General features: G+C 47.8%; 1 protein-coding gene across 4 annotated transcripts in view; it reads left to right on the top strand.

Moving 5' to 3' along the window:
- REEP1 (receptor accessory protein 1) overlaps nt 1–19,995 on the top strand; it is a 92,553-nt gene that overhangs the window by 37,914 nt on the left and 34,644 nt on the right. For 3 of the 4 annotated variants that reach the window (XM_039539618.1, XM_039539614.1, XM_039539617.1), the window contains exons 2-5: nt 36–108; nt 4,248–4,324; nt 6,797–6,917; nt 9,202–9,315. In XM_039539618.1, coding sequence (XP_039395552.1) covers nt 36–108; nt 4,248–4,324; nt 6,797–6,917; nt 9,202–9,315 — 385 coding nt within the window. The remainder of the gene's footprint in view (nt 1–35; nt 109–4,247; nt 4,325–6,796; nt 6,918–9,201; nt 9,316–19,995) is intronic. The other variant, XM_039539616.1, reaches the window with a different exon arrangement.

Below are 19,995 nucleotides of genomic sequence, written 5' to 3'. Positions count from 1 at the left end.
AATCAAGATTCTCCATTTCTTTTTTTTTCTTTCAGGATTATATTTGGCACTCTTTACCCTGCGTATTATTCTTACAAAGCTGTAAAATCAAAGGATATTAAAGAATATGTAAGTAATGTTTTTTTTTTCTCCTGTGCTATGTTTTATGGTCTCTGATCATTAGATTTTAAAGTTGCTACCTGATTTCAGGTGAGTCTGTAAACCAGGGCTGGGGGAAGTCTGACGTGTAGGCTGGTGCATAGGGCTCTAGACTGAAAGTTAGGAGAGCTGGATTCTGTTCCTAGCTCTGCTTGTGCCTCCATATGGTGGCATAATTGTGCTTGTATGGCTGATCTCAAAAGGTGCTCGATGCCCATGCCTGAGATACAGTTTTGCTTTGCTTATTTATTGTAGGAGAGCAGAACAAAATAAAGCCTCTTCAGAAGCCCCTTGGCCCTTTAGCTGCTCCCTCAAAACAGGCTTTGCAATGGAAATAGCAAACCAAAAGTACACATGATTGTGAATATCTTTCAGGAAGCAGAGACCCTTTCTCTCCAAAGCAGCAGCCAGCCTCCGTAGCAGAATGGCCTCTTTATATAAACTTATGGCTGGCAAATGGGTGGAGCTGTCCTGCCTTTTTCCTAGAAGAATGCCTCTGGGTCCTAGTGTCCCATGGGTCAGGCCGACACTGCCAACTTTTGTTAGGGGAAGTGGGATGTGGGAGAAGCATGACCCACAAAGGCCCCTTCTGTGTCCCAAAGGGTCTGTACTGCCTGTCACAATCTTGTTTTCTATCTAAACTGCTGAACATTGAAGAGCCTTCAGGTATTTACTCTTCAAATATCTCGGTAGCTCAATGATGATAAGCCCATTTCCATGTCTTGGTGACAGCTTTGACGATTATCTTAACGTGTCCTTAGCACAGTGTCAAGCTGTGACTTGGAGAGGCTCTTGAGATTCTTCCAGTCCAGCGTTTTCCCTGGGTGAGATTAGTTCTTTATATCTGAAAGCATTAACTTGTCGTGAGCATTGTAAGTAAACCAGATGAGGGCTGCCTGACGTGCCAGGTATGTGAAGCAAAATGTACTTGCAGAGCTGACTCTGCTGCACAACTCCAGCTATATAAATCCCCTTTGACGTGCTGGCAGTTCAAATAACATCACCTAGCAGTGGCTAGCAATCATATTCTCCATTTCTAGAACACATTTCATCTAAAGGCCTGATCTGCACTTGGAAGTTGTTTTGTTATAACTATGTCAGTTAGGGGTGTGCTTTTTCTTTAACAAATATAGTTATACCAATACAAGACCTTGGGTTAGGGTTGCCAGGTGTCTGGTTTTCGACTTGAACACCTGTTCAAAAACGGAGCCTGGCACTAGCTCCGGTCGACACTAGCTCTGGTCAGCACCACTGACCAGGCCATTAAAAGTCTGGTTGGGAATGCTGTGGGGTAAGGCAGGGATTGGCCGGGAACCACGGCCAGTGGGAGCTGCAGGAGTGGCACCTGTGGGTGAGGGCAGCATGTGGAGTCAACTGGCTGCTCCTTTGCCTAGGAGCCAGAGGGAGATGTTGCCAATTCCTGGGAGCCACCTGAGGTCAGCGCCACCCGAAGCCCACACCCCAAGCCTCCTCCTGCACCCGAACCCCCTGCCTCAGCTCAGAACTCCCTCCCAGATCCCTCACCCCCTCCCACATCCCTGCCCCAGCCCGGAGCCCCCTCCTGCACCCCAAATCCCTCATCCCCGGACCCACCCCAGAGCCTGCACCCCCAGCCAGAGCCCACACCCCCTCTTGCACCCCAGTCCCCAGCCCGGATCCCCCTCCCACACTCCAAACCCCTTGGCCCTAGCCATGAGGCCACTCCTGCACCCCAAACCCATCATCCCCAGCTTCACACCAGAGCCCGCACCCCCACCCCAGAGCCCATATCCCCTCCCACACCCCAACTCTCTGCCTCAGGCAGGAGCCACCTCCCACACTCCGAACCCCTGCCCCAACCCAGAGCCCCCCTCCCACGCTATGAACCCCTGCCCCAACCCAGAGCCCCACTCCCACAGTCTGAACCCCTCAGCCCCAGCCCAGAGCCCCCTCCTGAACCCCAAACCGCTCATCCCTGGCCACACCCCAGATCCCGCACCCCCAGCTGGAGCCCTCACCCCTCCTGCACCCCAACCCACTGGCTCAGCCTGGTGAAAATGAGCGTGGGTGGGGGAGAGTGAGCGATGGAGGGAGGGGGGGATGGAGTGAGTGGGGGTGGGGCCTCAGGGGTGGGGTCTTGAGGCAGGGGCAGGCAGGAGGTGGGGCAAGAGTGTTGGGGTTTCTGCAGTTAGAAATCCAGCAACCCTACCTTGGATGGATGCAGTTATATCAATAAAGGTACCTTATACCAGTATAGCCTATTCCCTTTCCCATGTGGGAATAGTTATACCAGTATAAAGCACCTTTACTCTGATATACTTTATCCACTGTAGGGCTTGGTCTATACTTAAAAGTTTTGCCGGCATTGCTATGTTAATTAGGAGTCTGAGGAAATCGCCCCCCGCTTCCCAAACTGATATAGCTGTGCCAGCAAAAGTCCTAGTGCAGATGTTGTTATATGGATAAAAAGGAACTTTTGCCAGTATAGCTTATTCTGTTTGGGTAACTGGTGTAAACTATATTGGCAAAAGAATTATTGGTGGCAGAAGATGCATATCCACTAGGGTATTGTTTGGGGTTAGCCAGTGTAGCCCTCCTGGCATATCTTTACTAGCAAACCAAGTGTGGACAAGGCCTGCCAGGAGTGATATTTCTTAATTATTCTGGTTGAGTTACCGCTGTACACCTTTTTAGTGTAGACAAGACCTATGACTCTTAACGTGCTTCACAGATATTGCTTAATTAAAGTTAATAGCACCCCTGTGAGGTTGCTAAGATGTACTGAGGGGACTTGGTCAAAAAAATTTGTTCACAGTATATTTTTCACCAAAAAATGGAAATATCCATGGGAAATGTCACTATTTAACAATGTTTTATTGGAAAAACATTTGATTTGTTTTTGTCAAGTGAAAAATTTCAGCCAGTCAGGCAAAATTTTTCAGTGAAACAAAGAATGTTTGCCCAACTGGTCAAAACATTTTGATTTTTGGTTGTCAAAAAAAACAAAACAAACTAAACACACAAATAACCAAGAAGCTTTCAGCCTTACAGTTTTTCAATGAAAACTTTTAAAAAAAAATTCATCTGTATCAAATTCATCACTGTGAGGGTGGAGAACACGTTTCCTGACCACCCCTGAAATGCAGCTGCCTCTGGAGTGTAATGCAACAGCACTACAGTATGGTTTAAGATGGGAAATTAAGAAGACTGTTGTGTCCGTCTATGCTGCAGGCGGTACGTTAGCTGGTAGGCTTGTCAGCCCAGGAAAAACGAGTGTTACCCTGAATCCGTTTCAAGCCTCTACTGCCTAAGCTAAAAGACCCACCTCTGAGCCTCGGCTGCAGCAGGCTCACCAACCTATGGCCCTGACCACTAAAGGGGTACAGAGCACCACACTGAGTGGGTGTGGGTTACATAGCTCATCTGAGAGAGGACACCTCCAATAGCACAGCTCCTCCTGTCAGCAAATCTGGATATGCTGGAACTTACTCAGAGGGAACAGTGCTAGCTACTGAATCATAAGCACATTTTCCTTCCTGCAGTACTTAAAGGTCACTTGGTGATCTCCCATCCATATCTTGGCCTAACCTAACCCTGGTTATTGGGCATGATCTGATGGGATTACAGCACAAGGTAACACAATAGCAGGGTTACACTTGCATTTGCAGATGAAGAGGGAAGTTGTACAGCATCATCTGTATGGTCTAGTGTTATCCAACTATGTGTCTAAATCACTATCTCTGTCGGACAGCAATTCTACAGCAGAAACTCCTTGTGGAATACGAGCAGCGAGCCTGACTACAGTACTTTGTCTTTTGGTCAGATTAATCCTAAGGGACAAATTCCTTCTTCACGTGGGCTTGTGCATGACTCTGATTTGTGTTGTGGAATACACCTATGTGACAACTTGCTGGGTGACACCTGGCAAAGCCCTAAAGTTCTCTGTACCTGCACAACAGGTTTCTGAGGTTTTCTGGTCACTAAGAGTATCACCAGGCAGTTGTGGATGGGACGAGCTTTGAGATCCTCAGGTGAAAGGTGCTATACCACAGAAGAGTAAAATACCATCACTGTACATTTGTGCCTTCCTAGAACAGCATAGTTATAAAATATCTGATTTCTCTTCACAGGTCAAATGGATGATGTACTGGATCATATTTGCACTCTTCACAACAGCCGAGACTTTCACAGATCTCTTTCTTTGCTGGTGAGCAGCAGACCGAGGTGGGGCGTTTGTAATGAGATGGGGAGGAAAACAGAAGTGTTTATAAGGGAACAGAGCTCCAGAGAGAGGATTGCAAGGCTGCGTCATTTCCTGTGCAAGGGGTTAAATGTCAGGAGCATGGCGTGTTTTGCTTGGAGGACCAGCACTTCCTCTCTTAGCGCTGCCAGATTTAGAGGTTGGGTAATACTAACGTCAGGGGAACTGCTCAGGGGCTCAGAAAGCAGTTGGAACTGGGCAGAGTTTGATGAAGGTCTGTCACTGTCAACAGAGGATGGCAGAGCCAGCAGCCCTCTTCTGCTGTGGGCACTGGTGCAGGTGTTGGGATGGAGACAGGCATATGGAAAGGGTGGAATGTGTGAGAAAGGAGAGGGGAACATGAGTGAGGGGAAAAGGGAAAGAGGGGAGAGAAAGGGATGGGGAGAAGGAAGAGATGAAGGGAGGAAGAAGGAGGAGGAAGATACAAACAGGAATAAGACAAACCCCTTTAACTTTTTCCCTTCTAAAACTTTCTAACCCCTGGGGTAACCCAGTGTGTTACATGTTCCTCTCTGTGCCTGCTCCACAGAGGATAGGAGTCTGCTGCAGCCCCAGTTGAGGGAGCTGCCCTCTTGGCTGACATACTGGGAATTGAACTGGGAACCTCCAGAGCTAAAAGCATGAGCTGCTAAAGCTTAAGCTAGAGATCCAGGGTTTTCTAGCTCAGGCTGTAGCAGATTGATATTCAGGTTGGGCACAGAGGGGTCTGTAACACACACTCAGCCGTGGGTTCCAATAGCAGGCAGTGTTACTTGTTCCTGCTCTGTCCTTTTCCTTTGGGATAGATACTTGGGTGTATAGGGAGCCCAGAGGAAAGTGACACTCTTTGTTTCCAAAGGGGCCGAGCCTGTGCACCCTGCAGCTTCCTCCCAGTCTGTTCTCGTGCAGGGAGTTAGAAGAGGAGGAACACAGCCATTGTTAACGTGGGGTGTTGAGGTCAATAGAAGCTTTGGGCGCTCATCACCTCTGCAAATCAGGCCACTTGCACCGAAGTGAGGGGGGGAAACTCCTGTGGGCTTTGGATGAGGCCACTTAAATAGGTACCTAACTTCAGGCACATTTTGACCACTCTTTATACAGCCTGATCCAATGCCCATTGAAGCCAATGGAAACCAGAGATGTCAATGGGCTTAAAGTCCTTAATCCTTACGCATGTACCTCACCAAGGTGCCGATCACCTGCAGGGAACACTCTTTTCAATGGGAGTTTCAGGGAGTTCACCACCACACAGAATCTGGCCCAAAAGGAGGAATTATGTTGGTGCTTCAGTGTGTCCTTTTTAACTCATTTGGGCCTGATTCAGGAGGTGCGACTGCAGCTCATATATGGACCTGAGCTAGCTTTCATCCAGCTAGCTTGGGTTCCAGAGATGAAGATGCAGCAGCGCAGGCTACAGCACAGGCTAGTCACACAAGTAATTGTGTACGGTTCCAAGCAGGCTTGTACAGCCCTTGCTGCTCTGACGTCACTCAGCAAAGATTAAAGCTAGCTCGGGTATGTCTGGATAAGATGCAATCGCACATCCCATGATTGCAGTGTAGGCATTCCCTTAATTGAGAGAAATGAGACACGTAAACCAACTGCAGAAAACATGGAGGACATGTTAGATTTTGAAAATTCTCTGTGTTAAGTCACAGTGCTGCTAGCAAAACAAAAGGGAAGGACGTGTGGTTATAACGGGAACATCTCTTATTAGTAATTGTTATTCTGTGGATATTGCAGTAGTGCCAGAAATCCCCAGGGAGGATCGGGCCCTATTATGCTGCACCCTGTACAAGCACAGACAATGAGACAGTGCCTGCATAATGTGAAAGGAACGATGGTTCAGTTCCGTGATAAGTGCCATCTAACTGCAGAAAGGCAGAGAGACGAAAGGTGTATAAATAAAGCCGGAGAGGCTGGTTTGCTGGCTGCTGCGGGGTATGATAGGAAGTGTTCTCGCTGCACCTCAGGCCTCTAAGGGCTGGGAACATGGCAAAGGAAGCCTCCATGGCCCCTTTGTGCATAAAGCAAAGAGTTCTGTGGCACCTTATAGACTAAGAAACGTATTGGAGCTCCAATACGTTTGTTAGTCTATAAGGTGCCACAGAACTCTTAATCTGGATCTGTAGAAGCAGCAAACACGGCTATCCCTCTGATACTTTGTGCATACAGCACCCCTTGTTACTTAATTGGCCGTAAGGGTCCCTATTAAATAATGTTGCTGCTACCTGGCTGCCAGGAAAACTTTGCATAGAGTTCAGCCAGAGTCTGGGTGTGAGTGAATGTGGGGGGAAAGTGGGTGGTAGATCCTTAGGACACTCAGGTAGACAGAAACCAGCTCAGGCTATGAATCTGCCAATTGCTAACTGCCATGGGCTTCTATTATCATCAGAGAAGCAGTCAACAAGAATCTATGTCATATTTGTTTTCCCATAGGTTTCCATTCTATTATGAACTGAAAATAGCTTTTGTAGCTTGGTTGCTGTCTCCGTACACAAAAGGCTCCAGCCTCCTGTATAGAAAATTTGTACACCCAACACTGTCTTCAAAAGAAAAGGTAATTACCGGTGTTCATGCCCTAACTGAGTGGATGGCTCACAGCAGTGGAATTAGTGGGTTTACTGTATGTCAGCTGTATCAACGGCTTTCATCTCAAGAAGATGAGTCACTGCTTTTTCTTTTATTTATTTTTGTTCTTTGATCTTCTTCTTTTTTTTTTGTATCAGCAGCTGTTGAGCTCATTCAGAATAACTTAACTACGTCTGGGCACCGGGGCACCTAGGAGGGTGGGATACATGTATTATGTTTTCTTTGAAAATACCAACCTGAAAATAGTTCTTCCTTGCATGACAAACTTCACAGTGTTGGAAATGCTGACTGAATGTAGCTGGGGTGACAAGGTGGGTGAGGTAATATTGTTTATTGGACCAACTTCTCTTGGTGAGAGAGACAAGTTTTTGAGCCACACAGAGCTCTTCTTCAGGTCTGGGAAAGCTACTCTGAGCATCACAGCTAAATGGAAGGTGGAATAGATTGGTTAGCATAAGTAGATAGTACATATTCTAAGGGACCTCTCAAGGTAGAGTGGCCCATTAAGACCTCTGCAGTCATAGGACGAAAAGAGGTGGTTAGTGGGTTACAGATTGAATTTATGGTTTATTACAACGATCTGTAACTCAGGCCTGATCTACACTACAGAGATAGGTCGACATAAACTAACTCTACACTACACATCTACACTAAAGTAGATACACAGGAGAACTGCGGAAAAGGATTTGGACCACAAGTGGACCACAAGCTAAATATGAGTCAACAGTGTAACACTTTTGCAAAAAAAAGCAAACATCACTCTGGGATGTATTAGCAGGAGTGTTGTAAGCTAGACACAAGAAGTAATTCTTCTACTCTACTCTGTGCTGATTAGGCCTCAACTGAAGTATTGTGTCTGGTTCTGGGCCCCACATTTCAGGAAGGATGTGGACAAATTAGAGAAAGTCCAGAGAAAAGCAACAAAAATGATTAAAGGTCTAGAAAACATGACCCATGGGGGAAGATTGAAAAAAATGGGTTTGTTTAGTCTGGAGAAGAGAAGACTGAGAGGGGACATGATAACAGTTTTCAAGTACATAAAAGGTTATTACAAGGAGAAGGGAGAAAAATTGTTCTTCTTAACCTCTGAGGATAGGACAAGAAGCAATGAGCTTAAATTGCAGCAAGGGAGGTTTAGCTTGGACATTAGGAAAAACTTCCTAACTGTCAGGGTGGTTAAACACTGGAATAAATTGCCCAGGGAGATTGTGGAATCTCCATCATTGAAGATCTTTAAGAGCAGGTTAGACAAACACCTGTCAGGGAAGGTCTAGATAATACTTAGTCCTGCCATGAGTGCAGGGGACTGGACTAGATGACCTCTCGAGGTCCCTTCTAGTCCTACAATTCTATAAAATGTAGCTCCTACCAATGTAACTTGTCCACTACACTGAATAGTAACTCCACCTCCGCAAGAAGAGTAGCACTTGAGTCTATGTCCATGTAGACTCTGCGTTGCTTACATCATCTGTTGCTGCCTTTCAGAAACTGTCCCACAATGCCCCACACTGGCAGTTAAATGGGTGCAGGCGCTCCTGGTCAGGATGCACACCGTGGACACAAGGAGCATAGTGTGGATGTGTAAAGCCGATTCAGTTACTGCGGTGGCTATACATTGACATGATGTAGGTTGACTTACTTTTTGTGGTGTAGCCTTGCCCCCACTAACCTTCTCTTTTTGTCCTATGACTGCAGAGGTATTAACGGGCCGGTCTACTTAGTGTGTGGTAATTACTATGTAATTACAAAATGTGCTACCTACTTATGCTAACCAATCTGTTCCACCTTCCATTTAGCTGTGATTCTCAGAATACCTTTCCCAGACCTGAAGAAGAGTTCTGAAAGCTTGTCTCTCTCACCAACAGAAGCTGATCCAATAAAAGATATTACCTCACCTGCCTTGTCTCTCTAATATCCTGGCTCCAACACAGCCACAACCACACTGCATGTAGCTGGGGTGTCATTTCTGGAAGTACTGCCTTCTCCAGGTTAGGGGAGCGGGGACTGGGTGGGAGTCAGGACTGCTTGTCTCTGTTCCACTCACAGGATAAAAGCAACTCCCAGGGGTTTCAGTGGAAGCTACTGCTTCCCTGCCATCCTCTTTTCCTTTCCAAGTATTGGCTGTAAATATCTCTCCAGCTGGTGGGAGAGAGGGAGATGCCCGCCTCCATGAATGATGGCGTGACCCTTGAGAGAGAGGGCAGGAGGTCTGAACTCTTCCCTCTTGTGCTTTTTTTTGTTTTGCGCGACAGGAAATTGATGACTGCCTCGTCCAAGCCAAGGATCGGAGCTACGATGCCCTGGTGCACTTTGGGAAGCGAGGACTGAATGTCGCAGCAACGGCAGCTGTGATGGCGGCTTCCAAGGTAACAGCCGGGAGAGCGCAGGTCACGGTGGTGCTGTTAGCATCTCAATTGGGTCTGGGTCTATTGTCTATGGAAACAACACAGTGAGGCGGAGAGGAGAGAGGAGGAAGGCAGGGGGAGAGTCCAGAATTCTTTCAGTGGTTACGATCCTGCCTCCCAGCGTCCTGTTCATCAGCCTCACGGGTGCATCTTGGTATGAACACATTATGCAAGACCATGATGCTGTGAGAGTGAATGAAGGGGATAAACACAAGGGGCCAGGCCTTACCTTCAGGTCTGTGTGAGGGCCTCTGCTGAGCAGGACACGGAGCAGCACACTCTATCCTTATGATGATGCACAATTAGATTTCCATGAGTGATATAGATTCATCATACCCTGGAACAGTTAATACACCAGGCTGAGCAATTGCTTAATGGGTCCTTTGAGGAAAAATTAAACTGAGCTGTCCAGTTATTCCCTGCCCCCTTTCACAGGAGAAAGCACAGAGTAGGACTGAGGAAGGAGCCCCCATGCCAGGCCTGTTGTTGTTTCATTGGATTGTTAAAAATGCTGGCTAACATTCTGACCTCTAATTTGAATGCTAACATCAAATCAATGAAATCTGAGGCTTCTGAACATTAAATGATCATCTGCTGGGGTCAGGAAGGATCTCTTCTTTCATACCCTGTACAATCATATGATTGACTAGGTACATTATTACGTTGAGTGAAGGGGGGAGATCACATTCCTTTGAAGCAGCAGATATTGGTCACTTTTGGAGACAGGATGCTGGATGTGATGGAGAAATGGTCTCATCTGACGTGGCATGTCCTGTGCTCTAGTCCTGGGTTAGATCTAGTACAAGAAAAAGCCGTGATCTGTTTTCTCCAAAGGTACAGCAGCAATTTGTAGTGGGAAATGGACTCTGTTATGGTTAATGTGGGAGTCCAGAGACCTGGATTCTGATGTCTGTCACAGGCTTCTTGTATGATCTTGGGCATATCATTTGTTCTCCCTCTGCCTCAGTTTCCTCATCTGTAAAATAGGAATACTGCTTCCCTGTATCATGGGGGACTATGAGGCTGAAAACCTGAATGTTTGCAGAGCACTTTGAGGTTCTTAGATGGAAAGTGCTCTAGATATGCAAAGCAGACACCCACATTGTTCTGTATGACATCTGTACTGCTACAGACACGCATGGTGCTACAGTAATATTGAGATCTGTTTTAAATGTGCAAAAGCCAAGAATGCTTATTTTGTTCCCTGCTCAGTCGTCTGTTTCTAGATGTTGAGCTGACATGATGCTGTATGTGTGACGGTCCCTACAATATCTCCACACAACAGTGAGACATTTGGCTGACACCTGGGCTATGCCAAGGCCGTTTATGCCACTCTAGCAGCATAAAAGGGCCTTAAAATGGGCAGCAGCAGTCTGCTGAGAGTATCACTGTCTCTGTATTGCCTTTGCTCCTAGCACGTGGTATAGATGCACTGATGTCCCTGGTGCACTGCACTATGTCTGTCTCTGCCTTCCAGGGCCTGCAGGAGCACGTGGAAGCAGAGTATAAGTTAGAGCAACCCTGAGGCTGCTCTGATTTACACTTGGGGCTTGGAAGGGCCCTGTCCAACCCCAGAATATGGCCTAAAGCCTTTGTGCCCCACCTCTCCCTCCCTGCCCTGAGCACAGGAACAGAATAATTGAGTCTTGGGCCCTTTCTCAAAATGCTTGTTTTCCACCTTGTGAGGATATGTACACAGCTCCAGTGTTAGCAGGAGGCCAGGTGGAAGGGAGGCTGGGAATGGCCGTAGGGAAGAAGGTCTGCAGTGAAAGAAGGGGGACAGAGTAGTTTTAGGATGATAGTTTTCCTTGATCTAATGGAGATACTTTCTTCTAACACTGAACAAGGATCTCTTTCTGTGATTCTTTACCATTGTCACACCTTACCTTTGGTTCTCATCCTGCCCCTGCCGCTGCAGTATCTGATCACCTCACAGTCTTCAATGTATTTATCCTCACAACACACCTATGAGGTAGGGAAGTGCTACTATCTCCATTTCAGATGGGGAATAGAGGCACAGAGAGGCTAAATGAGTTGCCCAGAGTCACAGAAGAAGTTGATGGTAGAGCATGGACTTGACTTGGTTTCAGGCTTGGGCCCTAACCACTGAACCATCCTCCCTGTCTACGACCTATTCGAATGCCTACTCCTAGGGACAGCATTATAAATTAGGCTAGTACCCATAACAGGTAAGAAGTTTTACTGAGCTGCTTGTTTTCAGCAGTGGGAGAGTGGTTTAATGGCTAGCTCAGGGGATTAGTACTGGAACGATTTGAGGCATTTGTAACAAAACAATCACTCGTGCTATTTCTAGCTCTGGAAGGGAGTTTAATCTAATGGTTACAGTAGAGGTTGGAGTTGGGATTCCTGGGTTCTGCCGTCAGTTCAGTGTTTCACCTCTCTGTGCCTCAATTTTTTCACCTGAAAAAGGTATAATACTTCTCTGCATTCCTAGGTGTTGAGTTTTAATGACTTTATTATGGTCTGAAGAGCACATCAGGTGACAGACAGTGAATAAAACCAAAATATAGCTGTCATGAAGGGGAAATGTTTCTCAGCACCCTCAGCACCCAAGTTTAGAAAGTGCCCTATCCCCTATTTCAGTCGTCAGCTCCGGGACTCTCACTGGCTTGTCTCCCCTAGCTAGGGTGACCAGACAGCAAATGTGAAAAATTGGGACAGGGGGTGGGGGTAATTGGAGCCTATATAAGAAAAAGACCCCCAAATCAGGACTGTCCCTATAAAATCAGGACATCTGGTCACCCTACCCCTAGCCTTTGGAAGGTGCTAGCTAATACATATTAACAGCCCTGTGGAGACAAGGCAGTTTGCCTTTAACACGTGTTAAACTGCTCAAGTTGAAGCCTAAGGCTGAAGCTAGGTCCCCAAATCCATGTTTCAGCACCACCATAAGTGGCCTGGTTTTCAGAAAGGCTGAGCCCTTGCAGCCCCTGTGGAAAATGTGGCCTTACCAAGTAGAGAAAGGAAAGGTCCATCCCATATCCTACTTCAGCTGGAATAACAGGACAGAAATAGATGCTAAGATATCAGGGGCCGCATCCTCAGCTGGTATAAATCACCATCGCATCTGTTGATCTAGGTACCAGGCTCTAGCCCTAAGTTTATTGGGTGCAGGCCCAGTTAAAGTGAGAAATGGACCTAGATCTAAGTACTCTTGAACTTTGAGACATAACCCAGTTTTTTCCTTCTCTCTGGTGAACTAACCATGTCCCCTCCCAGACCAAGATGCTACAAGCACAGGCTAGAACAGAGGTGGGCAAACTACAGCCCGCGGGCCACATCCAGCCTGTGGGACCATCCTGCCCGGCCTGGGAGGCTAGCCTCAGGCCCTGCTCTCCTGTCCCCCCTCCCCCGCAGTGAAGCCACTGCACGGGCAGCGCTCTGGGCAGCGGGGCTGGGAGCTCCTTCTGAGTAGCGCAGCTGCCAGTCTGACATGCTGCTCTGAGCGGCATGGTAAGGGCCGGGCTGGGGGTCCTGGGGGGCAGTCAGGGGACAGGGAGCTGGGGGCCGTTGGATGAGGCGGAGGTTTTAGGGGGCTGATGGGGGATGGTGGGGACGGGGGTTGGATAAGTGTGGGAGTCCCGGGGGCCTTGTCATGAGGCAGGGATGTGGATAGGGGACAGGGAAGGGGGTTGGATAGGCATGGGGTCCCGGGGGCCTGTCAAGGGGCGGGGGTATGGATAGGGGTCAGAGCAGTCAGGGGACTGGGAGCAGGGGGGTTGGATAGGGGGTGGGGTCCTAGGAGGGGGCGGTCAGGGGACAAGGAGCGGGGGGGGGGGGTTGGATGGGTCGGGAGTTATGAGGGGGGGCAGTCAGGGGGCGGGAAGTGGGAGGGGGCAGATAGGGGATGGGGGCCAGGCTGTTTGGGGAGGCACAGCCTTCCCTACCTGGTCCTCCATACAGTTTTGCAACCCCAATGTGGCCCTTGGGCCACAAAGTTTGCCCACCCCTGGGCTAGCATATACGTGCCTCCTCCTTAGCTCAGTCAGATCCTCCACTGGCCCGACTGATAAATAGCCTAGATGTTTGATTAGCTGGACACAATTAAAAACAAAAACAAAAAAAAATTGTGCTGCCAGGCAAAAATATAGGTCATTACTAGACAGGTGAGGGGCTTTCAGAACTCCAAGCCCCTTGTGCCAATCTCCCTTGCTTGTGCATACTCTCTCTCTCATGCCCTCTCTCTCAAGATGAGTGGTGAATTTCTGAGGATCTCTGAGTGGAGACAAAGCCAGACATCTGGTGCTCAGTGCTGGCGCAGAGTCCTTGTCCTTGCATCCCCCTTGTGTGGCACCACAGTCCTTCCCTCAGCACACAGTGACTTCAGGAGGGTAAGAACTAAGTGGTAGGATCCGGTAACAAGGAGGTAAATCCTGATGTGCAGCCCTCTTCCACTAGTTCAGCCCATTGCCCTCCGAGGGGCACGGAGCTCTGGCCCACTAACAAGATGTGTGTCAATCACCAATCAGACACTTGCTCATATGTTGTCTCTCTTTCCTGGCCCTTCTTCTGGTTTTGCCTTTTAGAGTGTAAGCTCTTCCAGGCTGGGACTACCTTCCAAATGTTTGCACGGCACCTGGCACAACAGGCTCTTTAGGTCTACTGCTATATTGATGATGACGACAATAGTGAACAGGGAGTGAAAAGCTGAAACCTCCTTGCAACAGCCGCAGTGTTTTGGATGGGAAAAAAGAGATGGAGAGAGAAGGCATGCATGACTGGCATTGATGAAAAGCCCGTTTGTGCCTAATAGGTCTGAGAGATTGTCCAGGAGTCTGTCATGCGTGTGAAAATATGACCTGAAACACTGCCAGGGTTGGTGGTAATTCTGGCTGTCTCCTAGAAGTGCCAGTCACACAAATTAAGGAGTTAGAATTGCAGCACACACACATCGCCCTGGATCTCCAAAGCCTTTATGGCCTGATCCAAAGCCCACTGGTGTCAGTGGAATGACTCCTATTGACTCCATTGGGCTTTCGATCAGGCCCTCAGAAAAGATCCTTGCTCTACCCTGTCTGTTTGGGTCAGTTCTTCCTCCCTGGGCAAACTCCATCCCCCTCTCTCAGGTACCAGCAGGCTTCTAGCTCCCACATAGGAGATTGCTGCCTTGGCATAATTCACCAGAGGAGAGCTGCAGGGCTCTCTGCTTCAAACTGCATGTGGAGCTGAGTGATGTGGGGAGGGAGAATACTGCATTGGGCAGGGTGGATTTCCTTCCTTTGATCACACGCATCGAGCCCTCTTTGATCATTAAAGCCCTCTGCTTGTGGAAGATTCACCCCCGTGCCTGCCTGTCTAAGGTATCTGATGAAAACTGTTCACAGCACTTCACACATCCATCAAGGTGAGGACCCTATCGTGTCCCTAGTCTTTGTGGTCAGGATTTTCAAAAGTGGTAAGTGATTTTGGGTGCCCAGCGTGAGGGACCTTAAAGGGGCCGGCCTGGCTTCCAGGAGGGGCCGAGCACCTGCCCTGTGAAATCAGACCCCCTTTAAGTGTCTCAAGTTGGGCACTCAAAAGCAGTGGTCACTTGAAAAGCCTTGGCTTTGTTGTATGGGGCTAGTCAAGAGAAGGACGCACAGCTTCCTTGAAGCATATCGTCCTGTGCTGGCTATTACAGTTGTAAGCAGAGTCAGGATGAGCTCTACTCTGACATCTGGTGGTGAATTATGGGGAGTGTGGAAAGGAATTTCAGGTATTTGCATTGGCACACCCACCCCACCTAGTATAGCCCACAGCAGCCTGGGATGGTTATTTTGACAGCTCTGGGGACCCCAATTTCTTTGTTATTGGGGCAGGAGGAATAAAGTGTTGTCACCCTGATTATGTGAATGAGGAACTATGAGACTGCTTTGTGACAGAGATGTCTCAACATCAATTAAGTAGCACTTGCTAGACAAGGGACATGGGTGCCAAAACCCAGTGATGCTGGGGGACTGGTGTGTGTACCTGATGATATAGGCCCCCTTTTGAGGGCCTGGAATACTAATTGCACATCGTCCTCTCTCTACTGTTGAAGAGCAGAGCTAATTTTGAATCCATTAGGAGTCCATTTAGAGGCTGCTGAGCTGAATTCATGTTGGGCCAATGGTGCACCAGCACCTTGGCTCCCCTACTACAAGCTGAAATCACTAAAAGAGCTAAGCTTGCTGAGATCACTGAGTGCTGTGGTGGGGGAGCCTGAAGATCTACCGCTAAGCAGCTGGCAGAGCGGAGCAGTTTGCAGCATGTTGGAGCAGCCCACAGAACAGTGAGCGGAGTGGAGTGGTTTGCGGGGGCGGCTGGAGCGGCTCACAGGTCGGCTGGAGGAGCGGCACAGCTGGTGGAGTGGAGCTGGTTGTGGTGAAGGCTGCAGCAGAAGTCCACGGAGAGTTGGCCCCTGGCCCACGTAAAGTGCCCCTTAACACCCTGTGTACGCCCCCCCCTTTCCACCCAGGCTGGGTGGGGGGGAAACTCTGCAGATAAACTTTTGAACTCTGGGGTGGCACTGACCAGAAACAGAGACTTTTGGGCTGTTGGACTTTGGGGCGATTGGACTTAAGACCCTAAGGGGGAAAGGACATTGCCAAACGTACCTGGAGGTGGGATTTTTGCTTATGGTTTGTGTTATAATTCTGTTTGTGGTGTTTCTCCAATGTGATGCCGCATTGTTTCCCTCCTTTATTAAAAGGATTTAGCTACACTCGGACTCCGTGCTTGCGAGTGGGGAAGTATTGCCTCCTAGAGGCGCCCAGGGGGGTGGTATGTAATTGTCCCAGGTCACTGGGTGGGGGCTCGAGCCGGTTTTGCATTGTGTTATTGAAACGGAACCCCTGGATACTGAACCCGGCCCTTGTTGCTGCCAACTCAGAGGGGCAGAAGGGTTGCACAGCATTTCTCCAATTACTTCAGCACCATGGCAGAGGAGCACCGTATCTCTTAACAGCAGAGCTCACCACTGCTTCGGGTTTCTTTTTCACTAACTACACTACAAACCAAACACATACTCAAACTCTTCGCTGCACCACACCCAGGGCAGGGCGGCTGCTTAATTTCCCCCCTTCTGTTGGGTGTTTCTTTGATGTAAATCCGGCCCCAATCAAAGGTGAAGGTGACATGTCGCCAAAGCACAGGAGGGCAGAGCCACGCTGCAAACATGGAGAGAGTAGATTAGGAGGAACTGTCTGCCGGCCTTGATGTAAAGTCCCCAGGAGAGGAAATGAACTGCACAAACCAAACAGCTGGATATAATGAACACACACCATCACGTTACAGTGAGCAAATGTCCCTGTTTCCTTATTACTGTCCTAGCATTATTTTTGTCACACTCTGTCATGGTTACAGGGAAGATGTGGAATCAAGATGGAATGGAGCGTTGGTGTGTGTTCATATTGCTCTATGATGGCTAGTCTATGGAGGTGATAAATCTTAATACTATCACAGCCCTTTTAGCTCATGGGGAAGAGGCCTCTATTTTAGAGCATAAGGTCCTGGCTTCTATTCCCATAGCTTACGCTTGTATCCGGCTGTGATAGCTTCTGGGTGCAGCCATCAGCTCTTTACAGTGTCACAGAATCTCAGGGTTGGAAGGGACCTCAGGAGGTCACCTAGTCCCACCCCCTGCTCAAAGCAGGACCAATCCCCAGACAGATTTTTACCCCAGTTCGTTCTCTAAATGCCCTCCCCCTGGATTGAACTCACAGCCCTGGGTTTAGCAGGCCAATGCGCAAAACCACTGAGCTATTTAAGTAGGTATAGCACAATTTCTCACGCTGCTTCCCAGTGACCAGAACTAAGATAGCTGCCAACATGCCAGTTAGTGGTACATGAACCTCACCTAGCACTGTTTCTATACTGGCAGTAAACACAACAGCACTTAGTCCCTGTTGACACCAATGGGAATTCCTCATGTGGATTTCAAACATGCCAGGAGATTTGATGCTCATAGGGTGAGGAGAGCCTAGCCGTGTAAAGAGTGAAGTGGTGATACTTGGTGCTTTTGATACAAGCACTTTACAAACATGTATGACTGTTCTTATCAATGGCTATTAGCCAAGATGGTCAGGGACATAACACCAGGCTCTGGGTGTCTTTCAACTGCCAGAAGCTGGGACTGGATGACGGGATGGATTACTCAAAATTGCCCTGTTCTGTTCATTCCCTCAAAGCACCTGGCATTGGCCAGTGTCAGAAGACAAAATACTGGGTTAGATGAACCATTGGTCTGACCCAATATGGCTGTGAGTTAGGTGTTATTTTCCCCATCTCTTAGATGGAAAAACTGAGGCAAGGAGAAGTTAAATAAATTACTCATCCGAGGTTACAGATGGACTTCCTTGCCCATCCTCTCTGCCACTCCATGCAACTGCATCTGTATGTCCTCTCTATGGTCCTTCAAGGGCACCGTTCTAGGCTCCTGGCTCCTCAGCCATCACCTTTGTTGGGCAGAGATCTGCATCTCCCTCCTCACCAGGATTTTTTCCAGGCTACTCAGTTCACTGCCTACTGTGTGATATCCCCAGTAAGCCAGACTGCTAAACAGGCCAGCACTTGCCCTTTGCTTTCTCTTCAGAGGTTATGAATAGCATGATTGCTAGTAGTTACAAGTTACCACACAGCTATTTATAAGCAGCCATATTTATTCTTAAGGTGAGAGCATTATGGAGAAAGCATATTAAAACAATGAAACAGTACAAATGTTAATAAGGTCCCAGCATGATTAAGCACTGGAATAAATTGCCCAGGGAGATTGTGGAATCTCTGTCTTCAGAGATTTTTAAGAGCAGGTTAGACAAACACCTGTCAGGGATGGTCTAGATAATACTTAGTCCTGCCTTGAGTGTAGGGGACTGGGCTAGATGACCTCTTGAGGTCCCTTCTATGATAATAGCTTACCAGAGGTCACCCCCTGACTCCAACAAAGGCTCTGGCAGGAAATTAGTCCTTCAAATCTCACAAAGAGGTTCTTCTGTGGTTACAAGTTCATAACAGCCTTGGCTTAGAACCAGAACAACGATGAATAGTTCAGTCTCTCTTTTATACAGCTCAGGCCTTTGATCTTCGCCTAGTGAACAGGCGATCAGTAGACAATGGTCCCCTCTTCAGGGCATAGCTTCCAAAGGCTGGGTTTTTGCATAACTCGGGTGGATTTCCCAGGAAATCCATGACACGTGTATTGTCCCAAAATACCAAGGATGGTCCGGGCCCACAGTAATACGTAACCTTCGCATTTAATACAACAGGCTCCAAAGACACGTAATCTTAATTCAATAAGGTTTTTCAAAGATATTGCTATAGCTTTCACACTAACCTTCTCCCATCCTCCATCGTCAGCCACAGAGATGTGCATGCATCCCTAGCACATCACTGCCCCACTCAGAACCTTGAGCTGGCCTGGATTACATTTACCCCGAATGCATAGGTCAGGGGTCAGCAACCTTTCAGAAGTGTTGTATGCCAAGTCTTCATTTATTCACTCTAATTTAAGGTCTCGCGTGCCAGTAATACATGTTAATGTTTTTAGAAGGTCTCTTTCTCTGAGTCTATAATATATAACTAAACTATTGTTTAGTAAATAAGTATTGTAAAGTAAATAAGGTTTCAAAATGTTTTATTAAAAGGATTTAGCTACACTCGGACTCCGTGCTTGCGAGTGGGGAAGTATTGCCTCCTAGTATTGTTTAGTAAATAAGTATTGTAAAGTAAATAAGGTTTCAAAATGTTTTATTAAAAGGATTTAGCTACACTCGGACTCCGTGCTTGAGCTTCATTTAAAATTAAATGAAATGTAGAGCCCCCCGGACCGGTGGCCAGGATCCAGGCAGTGTGAGTGCCGCTGAAAATCAGCTCACATGCCGCCTTCGTGATCCGTGCCATAGGTTGCCTACCCCCCGGCATAGGCGCTGACTTTTATTTTTCCCGGTGGGTGCTCCACCCCTGCTCCGCCTTGAGGCCCTGCCCTCGCTCTACCTTGGATCACTTGCTGGAGGATTCTCTGTACCTTGAAGTCATTAAACCACAAGTTGAGGACTTCAGTAGCTCAGACATAGGTCAGGGGTTTGTTACAGGAGTGGGTAGGTGAGATTCTGTGGCCTACGTTGTGCAGGAGGTCAGACTAGAAGATCATGATGGTCCCTTCTGACCTTAAAGTCTATGAGTCTAGACTTTAGATTCCCAACAAGACTAGTGTGAAGAACGTAATCATCAAAACTAAACCAGGACTAGCAAACATTTCCCACTCAGATGAGATTGTCATGGGAACACCCAATGCCTGCCCAGTTTACAGTGTGTGGCTTTTGTACTCCACTCTAAAATCCTCTCCAGTCTCATCAGCAAAATATCTTAAAAGTCCTTTGCTAGTAATTAGGTTAAATCCAACAGTTAGTCAGGGGGGTTGATCGTTTGTTTTTTCATGTAACTCTCATTGTTGCCGCTATATTGGCCAAGTTGCTGTGTTTGCTTTTCATAGCAGAATCCCCCATACAGCTGAGGGGGCAAATTCTGCCCTCACTTTTTATTTATTTATTTATTTTTAAACTGGACTGCATTCCTTTAAGTACCAACCATTCACACAGAAAAACTGTGTTCCTGTCGTTCAGGAATATACCTCCTGTGGCTTGATTTAAAGGTAACCTGCAAAGG

The sequence above is a fragment of the Mauremys reevesii genome, linkage group 5 (assembly GCF_016161935.1).
Source record: "Mauremys reevesii isolate NIE-2019 linkage group 5, ASM1616193v1, whole genome shotgun sequence".
Taxonomy (NCBI): Eukaryota; Metazoa; Chordata; order Testudines; family Geoemydidae; genus Mauremys; species Mauremys reevesii.
This window is presented reverse-complemented; position numbering and strand designations above follow the sequence as displayed.